At 49.7% G+C, this 26,925-nt stretch overlaps 1 protein-coding gene and 1 pseudogene across 1 annotated transcript; both read left to right on the top strand.

Moving 5' to 3' along the window:
• The first annotated feature begins 1,330 nt into the window (after positions 1 to 1,330).
• Positions 1,331 to 2,413, top strand: LOC136499214 (BTB/POZ and MATH domain-containing protein 1-like). Its single transcript, XM_066494914.1, has one exon. It carries the CDS (start codon positions 1,331 to 1,333, stop codon positions 2,411 to 2,413), a length of 1,083 nt encoding a protein of 360 aa, XP_066351011.1.
• Positions 2,414 to 24,753: 22,340 nt separating this feature from the next.
• LOC136499419 (BTB/POZ domain-containing protein At1g03010-like) lies at positions 24,754 to 26,715 on the top strand (annotated as a pseudogene).
• The last annotated feature ends 210 nt before the right edge of the window (positions 26,716 to 26,925 follow it).

Raw genomic sequence — 26,925 nt, forward strand, 5'->3', positions numbered from 1 at the left:
GTCATTTTAGTCTACACCATGACACTCAAAATGTTGAATTCACTATATCAAAGAATTATATGTGTAGTATTATTATTTTATAAAAACATAGAGTAGTTAGATTTTATTACCAGTATTGACATTTCATATGTTTCAATCAAAATATATAAACTTATCTAAAATAACAACTTACAAAATTTATTTTCATGGAGTATTAATAATATAATTTAAAGTTAATTATTAGTGTCATTGGTATGTGATTTGTTAAGGGAATTTTTTAGATTGATATATTTGTCCTAATGTATGAATGTTTAGTTGGTCTACATAGTACTCCCTCTGTTCTAAATTGTCATTCATTTTGGCTTTTCTAGGTACATAGATTTTGCTATCTACTTAGTAGTTATATCCTATGTCTAGATACATAGTAAAAGTAATGTATTATGAAAAGCCAAAACAACTTACAATTTGAAATGCAGGGAGTATCACATAACAATTATGCTTACTTTTGATCTAAGTGTGGTAGAAGTGTTTAATTTGGAAACATATATAGCGTGCTCTATGCTTATTGAGTTATTTTCAGAATATCTTATATTGCTATTTACATAGATTGGAGGGATATTTTAGTTATTTTTTATGGTGGTAGATTTAGGCAATTTAGATACAATTAAAAGGGGGTTACTTTATCTTAGATATCTTACTTAATGGTAGATACAGGTAATCAAAAAGAAAATTTAGAGGTTACCTTTCATTATCTTTAATAATGGTAGATGTGGGTAATTTACATGCAAATCTAGGGAGTTATTTTTAAAATTTCTTTTGTAATGACATAGTTGGGTATTTAGATGCAAATTGAGGAGTTTATTTTAAATTATCATTCATAATAGTAGAGGTAGGTAAATTAGATGCAAATTTAATGAGTTACTTTATGTATTTTACATAATAACAGAGGTGGATTGTGTAGTTTTTTTAGAAAAGAAAATAGATAAGCATAGATCTCCTTTTATTTTTGTGGTTGTGTGCCTCTTTGTTAGGTAGATGTCAGAAGTATATTTTTAAGGCTTTGTATCATCTTGATGTAATGCTTTGGGAATTTAATAAAAGCTTCCTTTATCAAAAAAAAAATGTCTGGTAAGAGAAAGCCATAAAGTGCCGTTAGAGCCTTAGAGGCCTCTAATCAGTAATACTAAGATTAGGATTAAGGTGTTATAAGATGAGATTCGTCGTGTATCTAAAATTAATTCTGCACTTGAAATAATGCAGCCGGTGCATATGAAGAGAAGCTGAAGTACCAAAGCCGTGATCTCCAGAGACCGTGGGAGAGAGAGAAGAGTTGTAATCGTTCCTTCCTCCCATGCCGATGACGGCGTCCAACATCGGTGGCAGCAGGGGCGAGCCGTTGCGGTCCGCCTCAGCCATCGTCGCCAGCACCGAGAGCGGCCAGCACCTGCTGAAGATCGACGGCTACTCCCGCACCAAGGATGTCCCGACCGGCAGCCTCATCAAGTCCCGATCGTTCCGCGTCGGAGGCCACAGCTGGCGCATCCGCTACTGCCCCAACGGCGATAACTCGACTTGCTCCGACTACATATCCATTTTCCTTCTGCTCGACCACAATGTCCCCCAAGGCGTGAGAGCAAAATACACGTTTAGCTTGCTTGACCAAGGGGGGAAGCCAGTGCCACGCTACACCCTCGGTTCCGAGCAAACCTTCCGTGACCTCAGCTGGGGCTACGCGACTTTCATCAAGAGGGACGAATTGGAGAAATCTGAGCATCTCAAGGACGACCGCTTCACGATCAGGTGTGATTTGACGGTCACGAAGGAGATTCAGACGATGGACATCGACACTGCCGCAATCCCACAACCACCTGTAGTGGTGGTGCCACCGTCGGACCTGCACCGTCACCTAGGCGGCCTCCTCGTGACCGGGGAGGGTGCGGACGTGACGTTCGAGGTGGACACCAGGACTTTAGCGGCGCACAGGTGTGTGCTCATGGCCCGATCACCGGTGTTCCACGCCGAGCTCTCCCTCTCCAGCCTGACGACGACCAACGACGGCGCAGAAGTCGCTGTACAGATCGAAGACATGGAGGCGCAGGACTTCGAGGCTTTTCTCCACTACATATACACCGACTCGTTGCCGGAGATGAAGGGGTCAGAAGCTGCGGCGATGATGCTCCCGGACCTGGTCGCAGCAGCGAATAGGTATAAAATGGAGAGGCTGAGGTTGGTTTGTGAAGACAAGCTATCCGGGTTTGTGAATGTGACAACCGTGGCGGTCATCCTGGCGTTCGCCGTGGAGCACCATTGCCTTGGGCTTATGGAGGTGTGCCTCAAATTCCTCGGGGATCCAGCAAATCTCAGAGAGGTCATCAAGACCGACGGCCTCGAGCATCTGAGCAAGAGCTGCCCGTCTGTTTTTAAGGACATATGATTAATTACCAAGCTTGCTGCAGCCCAGTAGCCGTCTTCCTATCGTAGCGACGATGACTGTCTAGGCATGCATCTCATCCAATTAATTGCCATATATATATCCATGTCTCCGGATATACTATGTAAATAATAGTCAAAAGGGAAAATTGGCCTCGTACCATTGAAAGATCGTCGTATCCGGAAAATACCATTCAAAATTTGCCGCTCCGTAAAATACCATCGAAAGAATGCATCGTCACATGGGTATAGCATTCCGTCACGTTTGAGCAAACGCCGTCGCCTCCGTCAAGCTCCTCCCCGTCTCCTTCCTAAGGTGAGTGCGGCCGCTGCCTCTGCTCCAGGTGGGACCCATTCCAAAGGGAGAGAGCAGAGCGACGGCGGCGACTGCCTTGGTGCCGACGGCGCTCAGCACGGTGGCGGCGCGTGCGGCGTGCTGACCGCACTCGGCTCTGGTGCGGGGAGCTCTGGGCAGTACGGTGGCGGCGGGCAGGCCCTGGTGCCCGTGATGGCAAGCTCCGGCGTCTGGCTGCTGCGGGCGGGATCGCGGGCTGGTGCGGCACAGCTCCAGCAGAGGCGGCTTTGGCTAGCCGGGGCGAGCCGCGAGCGCGGCACCAGTGCCGTAGGGCGTCGGCGCTGGAGTGCTCGGCGGTAGCGTCCGAGGCAAGGACAGGCGCCGAGCTTGAGCTCCGAGTGACGGAAGACGGAACTGCTCTGGCTCGTCACGGTCAAAGGCACGAGACGCCCCGCCGCAGCAGCCCAGGCCGCCCCGCAAGAAAGCAAGGCGGCAACCAATGCAAGACGGCGACGCTTGTGGGCTGTGGGATGTGGGGGAAGCCGCTAGCGATATGATACACGAAGGAGACGCAACGTCGTGCTGTCGAGTAGCGGACTAAACCGCGCGCGGCCGAGCGCCGACCCATCAGATCTAGCCGCCCGCGCCCCCGTGAGCCAACAGACAGCGGCGGGACGACGGCGACACGAGGCAGGCAGGCTCGTGCACGTGCACGAGGAAAAGGCGACAACGACGGCGCGGGATGCTGCGCGACGACCACGACGCGTCCTGCCACGACCCGCAGCTCGGCGATGTGCGGCGCGTCGACGCCGTGGCGAGGAACCGGCGCCACGCAGGAGCCCATCACGCGCTCCTTCTCCATGGACTGCTTCGCGGGCGGCCTCGGCCGGAAGCCGCAGACCAAGGAGCCTGCTGCTGGCAGCTCGGGGGAGGCCGGTCTGAGCCATGCTAGCGGCGGCAGCAGCAGCAACGTCGCTGACCACGGTGCTGGCGAGACGAGCGGCCGGTTTCGGCGGCTGGCGGCGGCGAACTTAGGCGAGCACCGACCGGCGGCAGCTGGAGCGGTCCCACCTAGAGCAGAGGCAGCGGCCGTACTCACCTCATGAAGGACAAGGGGAGGAGCTTGATGGAGGCGACAGGGTTTGCTCAAAACGTGAGGGAATGCTATATCCAGGTGACGATGCATTCTTTGAATGGTATTTTACGGAGCGGCAAAGTTTCAATGATATTTTCCGGATACGGCGATCTTTCAATACTATGAGACCAATTTTCCCTAGTAAAAAATGTTAACATAATAAATTATTAAATGGGTGATCTGATAAGGTAATAAAGCATTAATGTACATGCTTAACGTTAAGCCAAATATTAACATTCGAATTAAACTTGACAAATTTCTACAAGTTATTAGTAACTTTTTGTCTCCATCTTATTAATTTCATGTTCTTTAGAGATTTACTTTGGACGGCCATGTGATAACATATGATAGCTTTAGCCACTGCAGTGTCTACCGATGAGACTAAGGGTCCAATTTAGGAGTATATATGTCCAAACGGGCCGCCCAGGCCTGGCACGGCAGTAGCACGGTGAGGCATGGCACTACGGGACACGACGGCGCTATCGTGCCGTGCCGTGTTGTGTCACCATGCCCAACCCTTGGCCTAGGCACGGCACTACGGGGACTCAGTCGTGTCGTGCCGTGCCGATGGGCACAACGGCCCAGTAGTCGCATCGTCGCGCCGAGCTCCTCTGCCCGTGGTGAGCACGCCGTGCCGCCACCACGCGCCAATGCCGCCACGCGCGAGGGAGCCGGCTCCCCGCAAACAGGCCGGGAGGGAGAGGGCTGAGAGGCTGTGGGAGGGAGGGAGGCACGGGAGGACATGAGGTGCCACCATCGGGAGGGAGAGAGAGGGAGGCACGGAGGACGCGAGGTGCCGCGCCGGCCATGGGAGACAAGACGGAAATGGGGAGGCACCGCGCCGTCGGGAAGAGACGAAGACGAGAAAAGAAAATGGGGAGAGAAGTGAGGGTTTCATGTTTATATAATATAATGAATCCAATGGCTTTAGTTTATTCGAGGACATCCAACGGCTGAAATCTAACGGGCCGCATCGTGCCGGCCCATTAACCGTGCCGTGCCCGTGCCGGCACTGCGGGCCGGACCTACGGCCCAGGCACGGCCCTAGATCGTGCCCGTGCCGGCACTGGCACTATGGACTCCGTGCCTGGGCCGTGCTAGTGCCGTGCTTTTTCGGACCGGGCCGTGTTCAAAGTTTATAGATTTTGAAATTTACACATAGTTAATACCAAAGTTCTAGTGGCCGACCTGATCTACATGTTCGATATTGACAAGTTTTTTATTTAAAGTCACTGGAGTCTCAAATGTGTTTGAAATTCACATATTTTGAGACTCAATTTTTTGAATTTTTCAAACTATGTCTGATGGAGATACATCCTATACCAAAGTTGTAGTACTTGACAAGATTTAAAATTTTGTAGTTAAAAGTTTTTTCATTTGAGTTCATTTAGTAGCTAAAATATCCAATATAAGATTACGAAATATTGATATAAAAAGATAGCATATTATATATAGGCACGATTTGGCCTACATGTGTGTGCGCAAGTTGTTGCACATTAAGATGCTATGTGATCATATATCTGACAACAATAGTAGTTTGATTGCCAAATTCGTCAGGCATTAGGATGCCATCCAGTCGACTACTAATAGTCATGATCCTGAAGGTGGGACAGCTAGATTATGTCACTGCAGATCTTTTCTGAATGGAAATAGCTGCACATGTGAAATGGTCCTATTTTTGTCTTTGGTATTTAGGCTGTTCGACAGACCATCATCATAATATTGTGGTCATCTGTATAATTCTTTGATCGCTTTTCTGAAAAGCGGGGTGTTATTCTTGATCATGAATACATGAGTGTGCATCCCTGGCATGTCAAACTGCAAGGAAATGCCTAATCAAATACCCACTGTGGGAACGTTCAGCAAGCTTAATACTGAATTATGTGAAATATATCATCAAGGACATCTCCCCTTTCTGGGGAGATAATTGTTTTCGGCAATTCAAAAGTTCCTCCCTGCAGGAGAGTTGCCTTCTTACAGGTAGAGATAGCTGAGGAATTGAAGCGTGCTTTTTGTCTGCACCAGAAGCGTTTCGAGTTTCGACACCTCCAGCTTCAGTTCATCCTGTCAGTCGGAGGAAATTGAATTGGTGTTGTTGCCAAATCGTTTGTAGCCGATTGGCGACCAAAGCACGGTAAAGTGATGTAAAGCTTTGTTCTGAATATTATATGTCTCAGAGAGCAACGGGCCCTCCTGGCTGTCCTGCAAATACTTGATCTTTCTGTATTTAGTTCTTGTGGTTGGATGTACAATGGCTGGTGTGTTCTCCCAAGAATTCTGATGCTAACTTTTTCTGGTGGGGAAAAGATGAATTCTGATGCAGTAGACACTTGATTCGTTGATCTAGTAATCATTCAGAAAATTGATCTTTTGCAGCTGCTAAATTGCTATGCCGGTCCTGGTCCAATCATGTTGCGAATTCAGTTTTGGATACGTTACGATGAAGAATTACTGAACATGTGGCAGAAGTGACCAAAAACGACGTGGAGAAAACGATGAGGATTAAGGAGATTTCAGGCGAAGAAAGGAGAAGAGCGAGGGAAGCTCGTGTCACCCCTCCCTGTCTACTTTCTTGGTTCCAACGTGTGCCTCGGGCCCCTTATAAAATAAAATAAAATAAACGGTGTGCCTCGGGCCTCGGCACGACTCGCAAGCACGTCCTGCGCGTGCCTGCTCAGCTAGTACTCCCTCCGAGAAGTCAGACATTTTTGGCCCCGTTGTGAATCAGCGGAGAAACTCACCAGTCAAACAGGGCATTTAACTTTGACCAATTATATAGCAAAAAAATATTAATATTTATAATACATAATAAGTATTATTAGATAAATCGTAAAATATATTTTCATAATAAATTTATATTATGATATAAATGTTGCTAATATTTTTATATAAAGCTAGTCAAATTAAAGAAAGTTTGACTGACACGTATCTAATAGCATAATTCTTTTTTGATACGGAGGGAGTAGTCCTCGGTGGTCGTGAGGTGTGGTGTGACCCAAACCCAACTACCGTCTACCCACACCGACACCATAATGCAATTCGCGGTTTCGTTTCGGTGCCCAAGTATTTCCACACTTATGGTCAAAGTATTCGTCCAGCTAGTAGTACTAGTAATGTTTTTCTCTCTTTCCCATACCCAAAAAAAAATCATTTTTAGATGATTCAGGCCATTAGGTTGTCAGCGACTCGCGAGTCGCGAGCAGCAGGCAATGGTCCAGGACTGCAGGTTATTTTAGAGGGGAGGAAACAAAAGTACCTAAAAAAAAAACATAACAAACCTCCCAAAGAGTTTTATGGTAACTTGTGCCTTTCTTGAACCACTGATAAGAAGGCATCCGACTTAGCTGAATTCCCAAGTTGGCATAACGAGAACCAGAAGCCAGGAATAAAGGATTGCAGAGGTTCTGTGGTTCAGGAAGCTTGCGTTAGGTGATGTTTCGTACATAGCTCTTTTACACGCGTTGCCCGTTGCCGATTGCTTGCAAGAAATCTGGAGAAGTTAGCTGTCTTTTTTTTTCAAAGAATTAGGCAAGTGAGTTGTGGATTATATTAAAAAAAGAAATTTAGACTGGATAAAGCAAGAAGAAACCCCAAAGGGCCCGGCAAACAAAAAAAAAAGTAACAACCAACCAACTAGCATCTAAAACAACTAACTAGCATATAAAACAACTATAGACAACATCCGGTTAGATTGGAACCTCAACACGCGCCGCCTCATGAGAACTCTAAACCCTTACACCACTCTGGCCCTGTTCGCTTCTCTTATAATTCGTCTTTTTCAGCTTGTTTTTTCAGCCGGAACAGTATTTTTCTCTCACAACAAATCAGCCGGAATATTGTTTCGGCTTGTTTTTTCAGCGAAGCGAACGGGGCCTCTATAAACTAAGCTCTAAACCACTGTACAACCAAAGCCGCTCCACAAGCATCACACCACCACACATGCTGCAACAAAAAGTTAGCTGTCTTATTTATGTTTGAGTAAAGTATAATGATCCTGCTCCAAGACGCCTTGTTTATTTTACCTGACTCGGTTATAAATATGCATGTGTCGCTACCTCTCACAACCATGCCACGATAAACCACACGCCAAATCATCTCCAAATTCAACAAAATCGATCTGCATCACCTCTCTAAGCTAATTCGATTCGGTGACTCAGTTGTGTTCAGTCTCTCTTGCTCATATATATACTCAGTCAGATGTGCATGATGAAATTTGATCACTGATGCCAAATCTTCTTCAAGCTTATCCGTTGTATTATTGATAGCACTGAGTGACCTTGAGCAAACTCAAATTCATGGTTGGAGTCCCTTTTTTCCTTTTAAAAAACGAGTTTCCTTAGCTTTTAAGAAAGCCATTGGTTGGAGTCCTTTCATTTACTGCAATTGATCTTTCAGTACTGTGAACACGCCATTACACTGTAAAAATGATAAACGACGAACAGATGTCAAGAAAGGAACAACTAAATTGGAAGGCGTACACGAACTTTGTTCTACTTTAGAGAAACGGGATTGTTAAGCCAACATTCCCACCTGGAGAACAAAAAGTTCAATTAATTTATGAAATCTTTGTGTTCCCAATAAGATCTTTATTTTTAGAAAACAAAATACTCTTTATTCTGTTTTCTGTATAGGCATGCACTCAACTAGACATTGTTACAAAATACAAAATAGCCATAGGCTGTTTGGAAATGCTAACAAATAGTGGAAAAGTGCTAAACATAGCAGCTGCTTCATAGAACTAAAGCAAAAGACAACCATTAAATGCCAAGTCTATTAGTAATCTTTATGTTGTGAAAAAACTAACAAAAATAGAATGACTAACCGCATGTTTGGATACTATGAGCTAATTGTTAGCTAGCTAATATTAGCTCAAATTAGCTCTAGTGCATCTAAACAGGAGGGCTAATAGGTGGTAAGTCTTCAACTAGTTGTTAGACAACTAGCTAGCCAACTATAGTTAATTTAGGCTATTTTTAGCCCAACTAGTTGTACATCCCTTGATTGATGTCAGAATTCACGAACAAATTCCCTGTCCGAATGAGAATCAATGGGGTTGGATGCAGAATAGTGACGGCGTATTGAAATAAGTTCATTGAGAACTTACTTGATGAACGGCTGCACCTCGGTAAGGTTATTCAACACATATAGCATGATACTACGCCACTCTTCATTTCCCAATAGCTTCGAGGTTGATCCACTTGCGCTGCCGAGTTGGCCTTGGAAAAGGCTGAGGGTCGATTCATTTTCACCAGCATTGTAACGAGGGAGTGGATTATGATTGCTAGGAAGGTTCGGCTTGTAGTATTGCATTGTGAAGTTTGCCACCTCCTCCCGAAGGCATGCCTCTGCAATGGAAGCCTCAATTCTGGCTTTATTTGTACATTTTTTGCGAAGACTCTTTAGACATCTTTCGATTGGATAGCACCAACAGGCCTGCACGCCCCCCCCCAAACGTGCCTCGGATGGGAGGTGCACAATCAGATGCTGCATCGGCAAGAAGAAGCCGGGTGGAAAGATCTTCTCCAGCTTACAAAGCAACACAGGTGCCACTTTTTCCAAGTCCAGAGCGACGGTCTGAGATATCTCCTTGGCACAAAGCTAGCGAAAGAAAAAGCTCAACTCTGCCAGCACTAGCCAAACATGCTCAGGGACATAGCCTCGGACCATCGCCGGAAGAAGCCGCTCAATCCATATCTTGGTAGTCATGACTCTTCATCCCGTTGACTCGCAGAGTGCCTAAGTTCACTCCCCTGCTAAGATTCGCTACATATCCATCTGGGAACATTAACGTCTGGATCCATTTTAGTACTTCCCTCCTTTGATCGATTTGCAAGATGAAATTGACCTTAGGCCTTTTCCAGTTCTTGTTTCAGCCACTAGGAGGCTGCATCGCTTGATTCGGTCTATCGCACAACGTCGCTAGGTCCACTCTAGCCTTAACATTGTCCTTGGACTTGTTAGTGTCCATGAGAGTTCCCCAAAGTGCCTCGGCGATATTCTTTTCAGTGTGCATTACATCAATATTATGTGGTAGAAGAAGGTCATCGAAATAGGGGAGCCTCGTCAAGCTGGACTTATGAGTCCACATATGTTCCTCACCATATCCCACAAAACCACCTTCTTCATTGGGCACGAGAGCATCTATCTGAGCACGAACCTCGGCACCAGTCCTCAAGTGCGGTTTAGGGTCTGTCACTTTGACACCTTTCGTAAAGCTCTTGATGTCTTCTCTGAATTCATGGTCTAGAGGGAGGAACTGACGATGCTGGTCGAATGATGAATATTTGCCACCCTTCTTCAACCAAATGAACCTCACAGCTTCCTTGCATATTGCGCATGGGAACTTCCCATGAACACACCAGGCGGCAAATAACCCATACGCCAGGAAGTCATGCAGGGAGTAGTGGTACCAAATGTGCATTTTGAAGCTTGTCTTTGTAGCTCAGTCGTATGTCCATACCCTCTTCTCCCAAGCGTGGATCAATTCATCAATCATAGGCTCCATGAACACACCCATATTACTCCTCGGGTGTCCAGGAATTATCAACGACAAGAATACGTTATGCCGTTGAAAGGAGATGCCAGGAGGGAGATTGAGGGGGATAACAAAAACGGGCCAGCATGTGTATGGGGCAGCCATCATTCCATAAGGATTGAACCCATCTGTTGCCAGCGCGACACGTACATTACGGGCCTCAGCTGCTTTGTCACGATGTTTGTCATTGAAGTACGTCCATGCTTCAGCATCAGATGGATGTACCATCTTCCCAGGATTGTACCGTTTGCCATCTTTGTGCCATGTCATCTGTTTCGCGGATTCCTCGATCATGAATAGCTGTTGGATCCTCGGCAGGAAAGGAAGGTGCCGTAGCACTCTCACGGGGATCGAAAGCTGCTTTTTCTGACCATCACCAGAGTCTACCTCCAGGTACCTGGAGGATTTACACTTCGGACAGTAATTTGCATCCTTGTGTTCTTTCCTAAATAGGACACACCCCTTCGGACAAACATGTATCTTGTCATACGGCATCTTAAGCATACGAAGGAGTTTCTCTGCCTCGTACAAGTTCGTCGGAAAAGTGTGCTTCTCCGGTAGCATGGTGCCAAACACGGCCAACATCTTATCGAAGCCTTCTCGACTCAGGTTTAACTCGGCCTTCAACCCCATTACGCGTCCAACCGCATCCAGCTGAGAAATCGTTGTACGCTCGTGAAGGGGTTTCTGTGCCGAGTGCAACATTTTGTAGAAGTTCTTTGCGGATTCCTCCATCTCCTCCTTCTCACGTCGTTTAGTGAAGTGAGCTTGGTGGGCGTCATCTAGCATGTCTGCTACCCCGGCATCATCATCAAAAGCCTCGAGGCATGCTCTCACCACCTTCGCTCTTATACGATCTGCTTCACCATGGTAGATCCACTGTTGGTAGCCAGGCGTATAACCAGGTCTTCTCGTCTACCTTTCTCCTGTTGTCACATTTGCTACAGGGACACCAAACTAGAGAATGTCCTCCTGCTCCTGGGGCAAATGCATGTTTCAAGAAACGATCTGTCCCCTTCACCCATTCATAGTCGTAGTCACTCCCGCTTCTCTAGCCCGTGTACATCCACTGACGGTCCTCCATCCTTTAACATTTACATCACAGAGCATTGTGACCATCAATTGCATCTACTCGGTGTTCCTAATGTCTAATAGGTGAGGATAGGTCCTAATCCCACCCACGGATGCGTAGATGAGGTCAGTTTCCAGGGTCCGCTCCTCTCTGAGACAGAATTTCGGCAGCACCTCCCCGCTGTTCTCTCGATACACGTCCTGCCATGGAGAGTGTGTATCCGGAGAACAATAGGGAGGTGATGCCGAAACTCCATCTCAGACCAGAGCGGACCATGGAAACTAACCCATTTACGCATCCGCGGGCTGTCCAAAAAATGTGGACAATCCGAAACAGATACGGTCGCAGATATGCAAAGATCCACATACCTACGACCGTATCTCTTTCGGACGGGAGACGCCTAACTAGGTTACGCGCGGGCTACGATAGACATGCGGAAAAAGAGGTTATTTATACCTAGGGTGTCGGTGAAGTCAGCCTAGCGGGGTAGTGGTGAGTCGACGCAGTGGCGAGGCGACGCAGTGCAGGCAGAACTGCGACGCCGACGAAGACGATCGGGGTCCTCCGGGTCCCCTCTGACGTGCTCTTCTCCTGCATAAAAAGGCAATAGGTTATTGTTTGTTCAAAATTTCGGCAGCACCTCCCCTGCACGGGGAGGTTTCCAAAACCTACAAAAAACGACATGATGGCTGACATTCACAACGGCACGAAGGCCGACAACCACAACAGCACGAAGGCCCTCATATCAATTTACGGCACGAAGGCCCACACAACCACATACGGCACGAAGGCCGACAACGAGAGTTTTACCTAGGGTTGCGGTGGAGTCGGGCATCGCGGTGCGGGGGTCACTTTCTTCTCCGGCGAGGTCGAGCGGCGTCGGAGTACTCCTCCCCTCCAACAGCAGCCGGCGATGGGGGCGGCCTGGGGGCTGGTGTCGGGGCGGGGAGGCCGGCGTGGGGGGCGGGAAGGCCGGCACGGGGGGCCACCGGAGGGCCGGCCGGGGCAGCGGGAAGGCCGGCGCGGGGGGCGGAAAGGCTGGCGTGGGGGGCCGACGGAGGGTCGGCCGAGGCGGCTCTGGGGCGGTGGGGCGACGTCGGTGGGGCGGCACTGGGGCGGCGCGCAGGGGCGGCGCTGGAGTGGCGCATAGGGGCGGCGCGGAGGTCAGGCGGCGCGGTGGTGGGGCGGCGAGGCCGCCGGGCGCGGGGTGGCGCGGTGGTGGGCGGCGGGGCGGCCGGGCGCGGGGCGGCGCGGTGGTGGGCGACGGGGCGCGTGGGGCGGCCGGCCGCGCTACGGCGAGGCGGCGGGGCACACTGCGGTGGGCCGCGCGGGGCGGCGGGGCGCGCAGCGGCGACGTCAAGCAGCAGCGGCGTAACGGTGTTCTGTGGGCGGGGAATTTGGGCCGCTGGCCGATTTAGGGTCGGGCCCTTTGCCGAGGGCCTAGATCCAGGGCCCTCGGCAAAGATTTTTTATTTATTTTTTAATATTCTTTGCCGAGGGCCATTGGCCAGGCCCTCGGCAAAGACCCCATTTGCCGAGGGCCAGGCTAGGCCCTCGGCAAAGATTTTTTTTTTGGTCTGTGGGCGGGGAATTTGGGCCACTGGCCGATTTAAGGTTTTAGGCATCCGACGTCTGGGTTTTAGTCATCCGACATCACACACTTACTCGAAACCTTCTCAAATTTTTACCACACCCTACACATGCGATAACATGACTCCTCGACAAGTTTCATGATTTTTGGACTTCGTATGGATTTTATATAATTTAAAAACACTTTTCCGACAAGTTTCTCGTCATGTTACATGAAGAAGATGCCCGAAATTTGATGCGAGTTCGTGGATAGGGACGCAACATACACCAAATACCATGAATAACTTTTTTCGAATCACTAAATTGCATTATTCCATCCACTTGCAGTTCAAATTTGAAATATTCGAAAAAAATCAACGAAAAGAAATAAATTAGGGAAATATATCAAAAAAAGTCAAATTTGGCCCAAATTTTAAAATTGAGTTTTAAATAATGTATTATAGCACCACAAAAAAACTGGGTTCAAAAAACCCAAAAAAAAATCTTTGCCGAGGGCCTAGCCTGGCCCTCGGCAAAGGGGGTCTTTGCCGAGGGCCTAGCAATGGCCCTCGGCAAAGAATATTTAAAAAAAAAATCTTTGCCGAGGGTCCTGGATCTGGGCCCTCGGCAAAGAATATTAAAAAAAATCTTTGCCGAGTAACTAACGGCGGGCACTCGGCAAAGACTGACGCCAGTGGCCGCCGTGACCCATCTGGCCATATTTGCCGAGGGCCAATTTGTCGAGGGCTAGGCCCTCGACAAAGACTTATTTTGCCGAGGGTCGTTTCTTTGCCGAGGGCCTAGCTTTGTCGAGGGCTCCTGGGGCTGGCCCTCGGCAAAGACCCCATTTGCCGAGTGCCCGAGATCTAGCCCTCGGCAAACGCAGAAGCCCTCGGCAAAGAGGCCGTCTCCAGTAGTGAGTAGGCTACTGGCGCCGGAAGACGTGCTCCTCGCCGGTGCGGTGGTTGACGTGGCGGATCCACTGCCCACGGCCTCCTGCGCGGTGCCTCCTGCTGTGGCCGTGCAGCTGCTGTGTGGTCGTCAGTAGGCTGGGCCCCTTGCCGACCCCGACGTGCAGCACCTCGACGCCGCCGGCGCCGATGGGGAGGTAGGCTGCGCGCACGACCCTGGTCCCGGCCGCCATCGCCCCCCACGGCGGCGCGACGCCGGACGCCGCCGATGCCGGTGTCGCCGTGGCGCACCACGACCATGCCCCTGGGCCCCGGCCTCGCCGCCCTCAGCACGGCCGCCGCGTCCCGGCGCGGCGCGTCCAGCACGATGGGGTCCACGCAGTGGCGGAGCCAGGATTTATACTCAAGGGGGGCCGGCCGTCAGGAATTATACTTAGGGGGGGCCGGCTCGGTCTTTTTCATTGCGATAATTTTATTATCTAGTTATGTTTTGTATGATTATATTATCTAGAAGATATTAATAAGTATATATGACAAGAATTTTATATAATCTCCCTCTTAATATAAATAAAAAATATTAAGTCATACTACTAATTTTTTTTGTTGTGAAACATTGGGGGGGGGGGGGGGCATGGCCCCTGCCAGCCCCCCCTTGGCTCCGCCAGTGAAAAGTTGTACTCCTCCCGATCATAAATATATGACACTTTGACAAATCCAATTAAACTTTTGAAAATTTGACCACATATAGCTCTCAAAATATTTAGTTTAGAGACATAAAAATCATATGAATAGATTTGTCTTGAACAACATTTTCGCATACATTTATTAGACATTACAACTACATTTTAATAGAAAATTGTGGTTTAAATTGCACTCCGAAGATCATACTGAGGAGTTTGTAGTAATAAGTTAGCACTTCCTAGCACTACTTTGAGTGCCAACATAAGATAATACATGGGGCCCTCAATCTTGTGGGCCCTGTGTGGTCAATCATCTTCACAAAGCTTGCTCACATACCGCTCAGGGCCTCCCCAACGCTACACGCTGTCAGTGCTGCCTGCAGAGGTAACGACGGCTTGGGCTGACAAATTGCAGAAGCTCCCATGTAACACGCGTTGGGGTGGATGAGACCATAGTCTACACAACTTTATTCCTGGTCTGTCAAAGGTAAAGAGAAAAAGGTGAAAGTGATGTTTGTGACAGGAGGAGAGGCCTGCGTTGAGAGATTGTTAGCTTCGTGTAACTTTTTATATGAGGCATACGATTCTAGTAGCTGTGTTGTGGCTGCCCTTATATGTCATATGCCAGGCCCTGCCTCTTCCATCACCAGATGATTATTTTTACTCGAAGAGTGAAACTTTCTACTGATCTCCTTTGTCTCCTTCCATTTCTTTGTGCGCCTTTTTAAGGATCTTCAAAAGATGCCAAGAGGTACGGCTGATTTTATAACATGCACAACTGCAGACGCCCTCTTTGCCGAGTGCTGGGGGCACTCGGCAAAGCCAGCCAAGCACTCGGCAAAGGCTTTGCCGAGTGCCGCACTCGGCAAAGGTCTCTCGGCAAAGATTTTGTCGGCAAAAATTTCTTTGCCGAGTGTCAAAAATCGACACTCGGCAAAGTCTTTGCCGAGTGCTAAGCCCGCACTCGGCAAAAAAATAACTGCCGTCAACATTTGACGCCGGCTTTGCCGAGTGCCTAGGGACTGGCACTCGGCAAAATTTGAATGTTTGCCGAGAGCTGGGGCTGAGCACTCGGCAAAGAAACAATTTTTTTTAAAAAAAATTCTTTTTAAAAATAGTCTTTGCCGAGTGGTACCATCTGGCACTCGGCAAAATTGACCTCTTTGCCGAGTGCCAGGCTGTGGCACTCGGCAAAACTGGGGAAGTGGCTGTTTTTACAGCATTTTTTCCCAGCTTTGCCGAGTGCCACACCCCTGGCACTCGGCAAAGACTTCTTTGCCGAGTGTTGGCACTCGGCAAAGCTGGGAAATTTGCAATTTTTTTTATTTGTTGCTTTCCTTCGAAAGCAAACACGCAAAACTCATATATAATACATGAGACAGCACACAGGCATTTAGCATCACACAAAACGCATACATAATCCATAATACATCACAAGCACATCCAACATCCATCACAAGCACATCCTCCTGCATAATCCATCACACGCACATCCAATGTGCAAATCCATGACAACATCTAAGAAGTCTTCATCCAACACAAGTCCTAGATCAAGAAAAGTCAATGAAACATGAAGGGGCGCCACCTACTGCCACTGATCCCAATGGGAGCCTGAAGGGGCACCTCCGTGCAGTGGTGGACCTGTCCAGCCGGGGTGTGTGTGTGCTGAGGCGAAGGAGTCGGGTTCGAACCCGACGACTGTTGCACAAAGGAGAATTGAATTCATTAGTATCTACACAAGCTAAAGGACTTGATCAACCATATATATATACTCACCGGAGTGCCTAGAGCCAGAGGAGTAGGAGGCACAACTGGAGCGAGCAGCGACTGGGGCACCACCACACCCGGGAGAGTGGTGCCGAGGCTCGACATGAATGAGAACATGTCCTGCATCCTCTGCGCCTCGGCCGCCCTCTGGGCCCTCAGGACCTCCCACTCGGCCCTCTCGGCCTCCCTCTAGGCCCTCTCCCTCTCGACCTCTCGGCCTCCCTCTCGGCCTCCATCCTCTCCACAGTGGCCTGCAATATTCAATCACCAACGTTTAAACAATGCAAATGCAAGGTACATGTGTAAAAGTAATGAACGGCGAATGAAATAGAACTAACCTGGAGTGCCGCCATCTGCTGCAGTGTGCTCGCCTGCCGAGGTCGAATGGGGACGGAGGAGCTCGTGCTCTGTGCTCGGATCTGGATGAGGTTGGGCACAGAGGTCGAGTCGACCATGTTGGAGGCCATCCAGTACCGGCCGTGCTGCTTCCCTCCTCCGAGCCTCATCACGAGGTCGGTATCAAGGGGCTGGGTGGCGGGGTCGAAGTCCTCCCCATGCCGCTCACGGGCCGCCGAGGCGTAGTCGGTGAGCTTGCTGTGGACGCTCGTGTCGCTGTACGCCTTGGGCCCGTCCTCCGGGTTGTAGACGGTGTCCGGGGCTGTCGCCTTGCCCTTGTGTGCCATGGCGTACGCCATGAACTCGTTGCATTCCTGGCCATCATGCGACTGGGACTGCGAGGAAAACACAAAGACGATTAGAAGTAATGAGAATTGAGCGTTAGAACAAATAAATAAATAAGTGCGTAGCGTGTACCCAGGCCTGGGCGTACGAACTGAGGGGCCGGTTGCCTTGGTGGTGCGCCGGCCCACCCATCTGCAGGCGGCACTCCCGACGGAGGGCGTGCCTCTCCCTCCACTCATCGGAGACCCACTTGTCCACGATGGCCGCCCAACAGTCTCTGTGCCTGGCGCACCAAGAAGGACACATCTGCATGCCATCAAGTATTGTATTAGAAATGTTAGAATATAAAATGAAGGCTACCTATTCTTCATGGAATGAGTCAGTAACAATGTTTTATAACTTACTGCGAGGTACTGCTCCCTGGTGAGTGTCATGGTCCTAGCCTCGCTCTTCCCCGGGTACCGACCAAGGACGTCGCACGAGTGGTTGATGTGGCACTGCAGCCTCGCCTCGTAGTATAGGTCCGTGACTCGGCCCCTGCATGCCCTGTCCTGCACCTTCGTCACCCAGGCGGGGTCATGCCCCTCCTCCAACGTTAAGAAGTCCTGCATACAGACATCATGTGTCCTTTCATTATTTCAAGAACGTCTAATGATTCCATAGTATTGAGCAATGTAGTGTGATGTAGACTCACCCAGAACTCACGCCTGATCCGCTCCTGTACGGTGCCGTACACGGCGTCCACGGCGGAGTTGAAGTGGTCCCACGTCCAGGGAGGCGACTCAACCTGGGCGTGGGTGACCAAACCAGGGTAGTGCATGCAGATCAGGCCACCGAGGATCCCATTGCACTGCCGATGATCGCCCCCAGACACAAGTTCCCAGTTCCTACAGGAGTCAGTAAGAAGAATTGTTAGTCCGCAGTTCGGTTTTCAGCATATGAACAAGAAGAGATGCAAAATGAACGGATACTTACTTGTCGCCCTTGGGACGAATCACCGGCCTCCTCTGAAACGGGATCGGCCGCGTCGGGAGCTGCGAGGACCCGCGCAAGTACGGTGCTGATGAGGTGCTCGAAGTGGAACCCCCCGCCACCCCCTAGAGGAATTGTCACCCCCCACCACCCCCAAGAGGAAGTGTCACCCCCTCTTGTCTGGGGGGCCAGCTGCTGGTCCTCGTCGTCAGTGGTCGTCGTCCGGTCCTCCTCGGGCGGGGGGACGGCAGACGACTGCACCGCCCTCCTCGGACGGCCGCGGGGGCGGCGGGCCAGACGGCTCCTCGCCTCCGCCTCCTGAGTCGTCCTTGCGTAGAGCGAGTTGCAGGTCCGGGTTCGCCTTCCGCCCGGCATTTTGTCGAGTGCCTGCAAATACAAAGAGTAAACCAGTTAGCACAATATAGACAAATATAGAGATGCAAAATGAACGAAACATAACTAGAAAATAATAATAATATAGTATTACATGAATTAGAAATAATCTTCAGGATCGGCAGCGGCCGGATCATAAGTGTCGTCATCACTAACAATATTGTCTAACATTTCTGCCTCATCTCCATCGTTGTCATTAATGGCAACGCCAAACCGTAATCGCTCAAGCAGTGCTAAGTCTTTGGCATTTTGCACCTCTTCTCCATCGTCCTCATCTCCATCGTCCTCATCAATGTCATTGTCTACTTCCATGCCCATCAGCGAAAACATGTCTATGTGAAACATGCCATCTAGCCCCTTGGGTTGATAGAACTCCCCTGTATATGTGTTTGGGTCAAAGTTGTAATCCTCATCGTTTGGGACAGGCACTTTGCCATGCGGTGATACCAACTACGCAAGGTACCAACCCTCAAGAGTGGGATCTTTTTGGCACGCCCATGGAAGATAATAAACTTGCGTGGCCTGTTGAGCCACAATATAGACATCGTCTCCTTGATAGAGGGAATCTTGTCGAATTTCAACTTGTCCAGTCTCAGGGGCTCTTCTCGTGACATTGGGATCGAACCAATGGCATTTGAATACGACTGGCTTATGACCTCCGCGAAGCTCAAAGTTGAGCTCGTATATTTCTTCGACTATGCCGTATTAGTCACGGTCATCGGTGCCGGGCGTACGAACTCCAGTATTCGTGGTTTTTCGATTGGGCCGACTGAGCTCGTGGCTTCTTGTGTGGAAGCGATAGCCATTCACATCATATACGGTGAATGACTTGACCCTATAGGGGAAGCCTTTGACAACCTGTTTCAACTCTTCATCCATTTCCGCATCCGTGCGTGCTTGTAAGGTGAGGACGGATAGATCATTACTCGCTCATAAGAGCAAAGTGGGATGTCACAGATGGAACGATGTAAATTGGATGGTACCTTCTTTTCGAACCATGAAATGAAATCGGGCACACCACCTTTGAGAAGACTATCTTGTTCTTGAGGGGAAGGATCCCTATTTCCTGTCCAGTATGTATTCAGAAATTCCCTGAAAAAAGCAAGAGACAAGGGGGTTGGATAGATAGATGATAGTGACGGCGTATGTAACAAGCTCATTGAGAACTTACTGCACATAAGGGTTCACTTCGTCAAGGTTCAACAACACATACAACATGATAGTGTGCCACTCATCATTCCGCAAGGTCTTGGTGCTCGAAGCGCTTGCCCTGCCAAGTTGACCTTTGAAAAGGCTGAGATTTGATGACCTCTCGTCGGTGTTGTAACGAGGGATTGGATTGTGCACGCTGGGAAGGCTATCCTTATAGTATGATGTTGTGAAGTTTGACACCTCCTCAAGAATGAATGCCTCTGCCATGGATGCCTCAATTCTAGCTTTATTTCTACACTTTTTCCGAAGAACCTTTAGACATCTCTCGATTGGATAGCACCAACGGGCTTGCACGGGCCCCCCCCATTCGTGCCTCGTGAGGCAGGTGCAAAATCAGATGCTGCATTGAGAGGAAGAAGCCGGGTGGGAAGATCTTCTCCATCTTACAGAGCAACACAGGTGCCACTTTCTCTAAGTCATCAATCACGGCCCGATATAGCTCCTTGGCACAAAGCTGGCGGAAGAAATAGCTCAACTCTGCCAGGACACGCCACACATGCTCGAGGACGAAACCTCTGGTCATCGCTGGAAGGAGCCGCTCAATCCATATGTGGAAGTCATGACTCTTCATCCCTAACACTCGGCAAGTGGACACGTTCACTCCCCTCCTCAGATTCGCCGCATACCCATCAGGGAACATTAACGACTGAACCCACTGACATACTTCCCTCCTTTGGTCCTTCTTCAAAACAAAATTGACCAAAGTCCTTTTCCATTTCTTGCCAGGCGCGGGAGTCTTCATCACTTGCTTTGGTCTATCGCACAGTGCTGCCAAGTCCACTCTTGCCTTAACATTGTCCTTTGACTTTTCTGTGTCCATGAGTGTTCCCCAAAGCGCCTCGGCGATATTCTTCTCTGTGTGCATTAAATCAATGTTGTGTGGAAGAAGAAGATCGTTGAAATAGGGAAGCCTAGTCAAGCCCGATTTATGAGTCCACATGTGGTACTGACCATATCCATCAAAACGACCTTTCTCTTTATCAACTTTGAGAGCCTCTATCTCAGCGCGGATCTCAGCAGCGGTCATCATCTGAGGTGTAGGATCAGTGACTTCAACACCTTTCGTGAAGTTCTTGATATCTCGTCTGAATGGATGGTCAAGGGGGAGGAACTGACGATGTTGGTCGAACGAAGAAAACTTGCCACCACTCTTCAGCCAAGTGAACCTCACACCTGCCTTGCATATTGGGCATGGGAACTTCCCATGAACACACCACCCGCAGAATAGGCCATACGCCAGGAAGTCATGCAGGGAGTAGTGGTACCACACATGCATTGTGAAGTTTCTCTTTGTAGCTCGGTCGTATGTCAGTACCCCCTTTTCCCAAGCATCGATCAAATCATCGAACACAGGCTCCATGAACACACCCATATTGTTCCCCGGATGTCTAGGAATTATCAGCGATAAAAATACATTCTTGGGTTGAAAGATGACATCGAGGGGGAGATTCAGGGGTATCACGAACACGGGCCAACAAGTGTATGGGGCCGCGGACAATCCATACGGGTTGAACCCATCTGTTGCCAACGCTACACGTACATTGCGAGCCTCCTCAGCTTTAACACGATGTATGCCATCGAAATGGGTCCAGGCGTCGCCATCCGATGGGTGTACCATCTTGTCCGGATTGTACCTTTTGCCATTTTTGTGCCATGTCATCTGTTTCGCAGACTCCTCTGTCATGTACAGCCGTTGGATCCTCGGTATGAAAGGAAGGTACCGTAGGACCTTCGTAGGGATACTCAGCTGTTCCTTCTTGCCATCACTAGTGTCGACCTCCAGGTACCTAGAGGATTTGCACTTTGGACAGTGCGTTGCTCCCTCGTGATCTTTCCTAAAAAGGACGCATCCATTCGGACAAGCATGGATCTGCTCATACGACATCTTAAGTGCACGAAGAAGTTTTTGTGACTCGTACAAGTTCTTCGGCAGGATGTGATCCTCCAGAAGCAGGGATCCAAAAACTGCCAACATACCATCGAAGTTGTCCCGACTCATGCTAAACTGCGACTTCAACCCCACGATGCGTCCAATTGCATCCAGCTGCGATACCGTTGTCTTTTCGTGCAAGGGCTTCTGCGCTGAAGACAGCATATCATAGAACGTCTTTGCGCTTTCCTCTGGCTTCTCCTCCAATCCTTCACCGAACCGTGCCTGCTGAATGTCATCCATCCAGTCTGCTACCCCACCATCTCCATCATAATCCTCGAGACGCTGTCTCACCACCTCCTCTCTAATACGATCGGCTTCACCATGGTGGATCCAGCGGGTATAGTTTGCCGTGAATCCATACTTGATAAGATCTTCCCCCACGAGCCTCTTAATTTTTCTTTTCTTGTTCCCACATCTGCTGCACGGACACGGCATCCGGGCTGACCCTTTAGCAGCCTCACCAAATGCATGCTCCAGGAAAGCATTGGTCTTGGTCATCCATTCTGGGGTCATACTTGCGTGGCCCGTGTACATCCACTCACGGTTATCCATCCTCTGGCACATGCATATGTAAGCGAGTAATAAAAACTACAGGTAAATCCACAAGGCGTTCCTACTATACATCTAATAGGTGAAGGATAGGTCCTAATCCCACCCGAGGATGCGTAGATGAGGTTGGCTTCCATGGTCCGCTCCTATCCAAGACAGAATTTCGGCAGCACCTCCCCGCTGTTCTCCCGATACACGTCCTGGCAGGGAGATTGTGTATCAGGAGAACAACGAGGAGGTGGTGTCGAAACTCTGTCTCGAACAGGAGCGGGCCACGGAAACCAACCCATCTACGCATCCGCAGGCTATCCAAAAAACGTGGACAATCCGAAACAGGTACAGAATTTGGTATGCAAAGATCTGCATACCAACGACCGTATCTCTTTCGGACAGGAGACGCCTAACTGGGGTTACACGAGATGCAAGTATGCAAGATGGGTTATACCTAGGGTGTCGGTGAGGTCAGGCTAGTGGGGTGGTGGCGAGTCGCTGCAGTGGCGAGGCGACGCGGTGCAGGCAGAACCGCAACGCCAACGAAGACGATCGGGGTCACCGAGTGCCTCCCAACGGTCCTCGTCCTGCAAAGAAAAGGCAAATGGTTAGACTCCATTGAAAATTTCGGCAGCACCTCCCCTGCACGGAGAGGTTCCCAAAACCTGTAGAAAACATTAGCACGAAGGCCAACAACCACATGTATACCAAACATAGGCACGAAGGCCATCAACCACATACATACAACAATAACTACTACTAACACTAAAACTATGAACAACAACTACAACTACTACTGTCACTACGACTTACTAACTAATACTAACACTACTAATTAACTACTACTACTAACACTACTACTTACTAACTAATACTAACATTAGGGCATACCTTGCCAGCGAGAATGCGAAGACCGAGGGCCGGCGACGACAACGGGGACGACCGCTACGGCGTGAGGGTCGACGAACCGAGGCGGCACCTTTCTTCTCCTCTTCTCCTCTTCTCCCCTTCTCCTTCTCTCCTCCCTTCTCTTTCTTCTTCTTCCTCCTCCCCTTCTTCTCCTTCCTGCTTTCCTTCCTCCTCTTCCTCCTACCTCCTCCTCCTTCCTACAGCGGGCGCGGGGCCGGCGGCGCGCGGGGCCGGAGGCGCGCGGGCGCGGCGGGAACACCATACGTGATGACGTCCTCCAAACGTTTTCAAATTTTTACCACCGCATATGCATGTGATATCACGACATCTCGCCAAGTTTCATGATTTTCGGGATTCGTTTGAATTTTATAGAATTAAATAACCACTCGCATGCAAGTTCGCGACGTTGCCCCGTGAGCACGTTGATCAAAATTTGGAGACAGTTCCTAGATTTAGCATAAAGTGACACTAACAAACAAGAATAACATTTTTGGAATGAATCAAAACTATTATTCGATGCACCTGCAGTTCAAACCTACATTTTCCAGAAAATTGCAAGAAAACGAAATAAAGTGAAGAAATATAGCAAACAGCAATGAAATTGTGCCAAATTTGAACATGTTCATGGTACAAATACAAATCTAAGAAAAAAAGTTGGTGGCAAAAAACAAAAAAAAATTATTTTGCCGAGTGCCAAGGTTTGGCACTCGGCAAAGTGAATATTTTGCCGAGTGCTAGCCCTAGGCACTCGGCAAAGCCAATATTTTGCCGAGTGCCAAACAGAAGGCACTCGGCAAAGAGGCCGGCGTTGGGTACCGTTATCCCCGGGCGCCTCTTTGCCGAGTGCCCAAATTTGCCGAGTGTCTGGCACTGGGCAAAGTTTGGCTTTGCCGAGTGCCTTATTTTGCCGAGTGCCAAACACTCGGCAAAGCCCTATTTGCCGAGTGCCAAGTTTCGCCGAGTGCGGCACTCGGCAAAGGTGGCCTTTGCCGAGTGCCCGATATTTGGCACTCGGCAAAGATTTGAGCACTGGGCAAAGTCCCGGTTTCCTGTAGTGATGGGAGGTACCAAATTTTGGTACCTCAAGTACTCTATTTTCTGATGTCTAGGCATAGTACCTCCGGTAACCTCTTGAAGGACAGTAAAAGGACTCATTATTTTTATAAGACACGTACATTTCTTCAATGATTTAAAAATATGTAGGGCACGAATGTAAATTTATTTATTTGCTCCTTCTTGATTTGTCCGTATTTATGCATAATATATGCAGACTTCGCATTAATTTTTTTGATAAAGTAAGACTTTATTTTTTTTTCAAAAATAACACATCTAGTTGATACAAGTCTTAGAAAAAACTCCCTGAGTAGCACATGGCATGTAGGAGTATTATTACGAAAGAGATCACATACACTGTAGCCGCCATCAATCCGTAGACTAGACTACCGCCCATGTGCCTAAGAAAGAAAAGTCTCTTTGACCATCTGCACCAATTTTTATAGTGGTAGATTTAGGCAATTTAGATACAATTAAACGGGGTTACTTTACCTTATATCTTTCATAATGGTAGATACACGTAATTAAAAAGACAATTTAGAGGTTACCTTTCATTATCTTTTGTAATGGTAGAGGTAGATAATTTACATGCAAATTTAAGAGTTATTTTTAAATTATCTTTTGTAATGGCATAGTTGGGGTATTTAGATGCAAATTGAGGAGATCATTTTTAAATTATCATTCATAATGGCAAAGGTGGATAAATTAGATGCAAATTTAATGAGCTTCTTTATGTATTTTACATAATAACAGAGGTGGGTGGTTTTTTAAAAAGAGAATAGATAAGCGCGTCTCGTAGAAGTTAAGGTGGAGCCTCTCTGTTAAAGGCCTCTCTTTTTAAAAAAAAAAGGAGTTTACTCAGCTTTTAGAAAGCCATAAAGTGCTGTTAGAGGCCTCTAATTAGTAATATTAAGATTAAGATTAACGTGTTATAAGATTCGTCGTATATATCTAAAATTCAGCACTCGAAATAATGCAGCGCGTGCAAGAAGAGAAGCTGAAGTAGCAAATAGGGAAAATTGGTCTGGTAGCATTGAAAGATCGCCGTATCCGGAAAATACCATCGAAATTTTGCCGCTCCGTAAAATACCATCGAAAGAATGCAATATCACCTGGATATAGCATTCCGTCACGTTTGGAGCAAACGCCATCGCTTCCGTCAAGCTCGTCCCCTTCTCCTTCCTGTGCTCTGATCCTGTCGCGAACTCAGCTGAACCCTCTCTTCGTACTACGTCTTGCAGGCCTCCGACCGACGTCTCCAGCGACCTCACCGTCGAGGTCGGCACCTCCAGCTTCGCGCTCCACAAGGTGAGAGACTGAGAGCTCCTTGGCCTTGCACAAGAACGCGGCAGAAAACCAAAACGATGTGCTAACGCCGACGGCATAGCTGTTCGCGCAGTTCCCGCTGGTGTCCCGGAGCGGCAAGATCCGGCGGCTCGTCGCGGAGGCCAAGGACGCCAAGCTGGCGCTGCTCAACCTGCACGGCACCCCGGGGGGCACGCCGGCGTTCGAGCTCGCCGCCAAGTTCTGCTACGGCGTCCACGTGGACGTCACGGTCGCCAACGTCGCTATGCTGCGCTGCGCCACGCACTACCTGCAGATCACCGACGACTTCTCCGATAAGAGCCTGGAGCTCCGCGCCGAGGCGTTCCTCCGCGACGCGGTGCTCCCCAGCATCGCCAGCTCCGTCGCCGTGCTCCGCAGCTGCGAGGGCTACTCCCGGCCGCAGAGGACGTCGGCCTCGTGCCCCGCCTCATCGCCGCCATTGCTAGCAACGTGTGCAAGGAGCAGATCACGTCGGGGCTGTCCAAGCTGGACCAGTGCACGGCGCAGCTGAAGCCCGCCGTGGCGTTCGCCGACCTCGACTCGCAGGTGGCCGCGCTCGGCCTCGACTTCTTCCAGCGCCTGCTGTCCGCGGTCAAGGCCAAGGGGCTCAAGCAGGAGACGGTGACCCGGATCCTCATCAGCTACGCGCAGAACTCGCTGCACGGGCTCATGGCCAGGGACGTGCACAGATGCGGCGGCGGCGCCGCGAATGCTGACGCCGTCAAGAAGCAACGCGCCGTCGTGGAGGCCATCGTGGGCCTGCTCCCGGCGCAGTCCAAGAAGAGCCCCGTGCCGATGGCCTTCCTCTCGGGGCTCCTCAAGACGGCGATGTCGGTGTCCGCGTCCAGCATCTGCAGGGCTAACCTGGAGAAGCGGATCGGCATGCAGCTGGACCAGGCCATCCTGGAGGACATACTCATCGCCGCCGGCGTGGGCGCGGGCGCGGCCACGCCGGGTGGGCACGGGCAGCAGCACGCGCTGTACGACACGGACGTGGTGGCACGCATCTTCTCGGTGTTCCTCAACCTCGACGACGACCACAACGAGGAGGACGCCGGGTTCGACTACGACAGCCCGCGGTCGCCCAAGCAGAGCCTCCTGGTGAAGGCCGCCAAGCTGCTGGACAGCTACCTCGCGGAGGTGGCGCTCGACTCCAACATCCTCCCATCCAAGTTCATCTCCCTCGCCGAGCTGCTCCCGGACCACGCTCGTGTCGTCACCGACGGCCTCTACCGCGCCGTTGACATCTTCCTCAAGGCACGCACCGATGCAGCCTGCTTTAATTTCCTTCGCCTAGCTAGAACCAGAAGGCAGCTAGCTTAACGTGCTTGTGCACCAGCCCGCGATTCCGCCCGCAGCAGCCAGACGCCGGAGCTCGCTGCCATGGCCCCCCGCCTGGAGCGGAGGCAGCAGCCGCGCTCACCTCAGGAAGGAGAAGGGGACGAGCTTGACGGAGGCGACGGCGTTTGCTCCAAACGTGACGGAATGCTATATCCAGGTGACCTTGCATTCTTTCGATGGTATTTTACGGAG

This window comes from Miscanthus floridulus, chromosome 13, assembly GCF_019320115.1.
Source record: "Miscanthus floridulus cultivar M001 chromosome 13, ASM1932011v1, whole genome shotgun sequence".
NCBI classification, from domain to species: domain Eukaryota; kingdom Viridiplantae; phylum Streptophyta; class Magnoliopsida; order Poales; family Poaceae; genus Miscanthus; species Miscanthus floridulus.

What these genes read in the sequence shown, in the direction of transcription:
- LOC136499214 (XM_066494914.1), top strand. Translation starts at nt 1,331, where the DNA reads ATGCCGATGACGGCGTCCAACATCGGTGGCAGCAGGGGCGAGCCGTTG.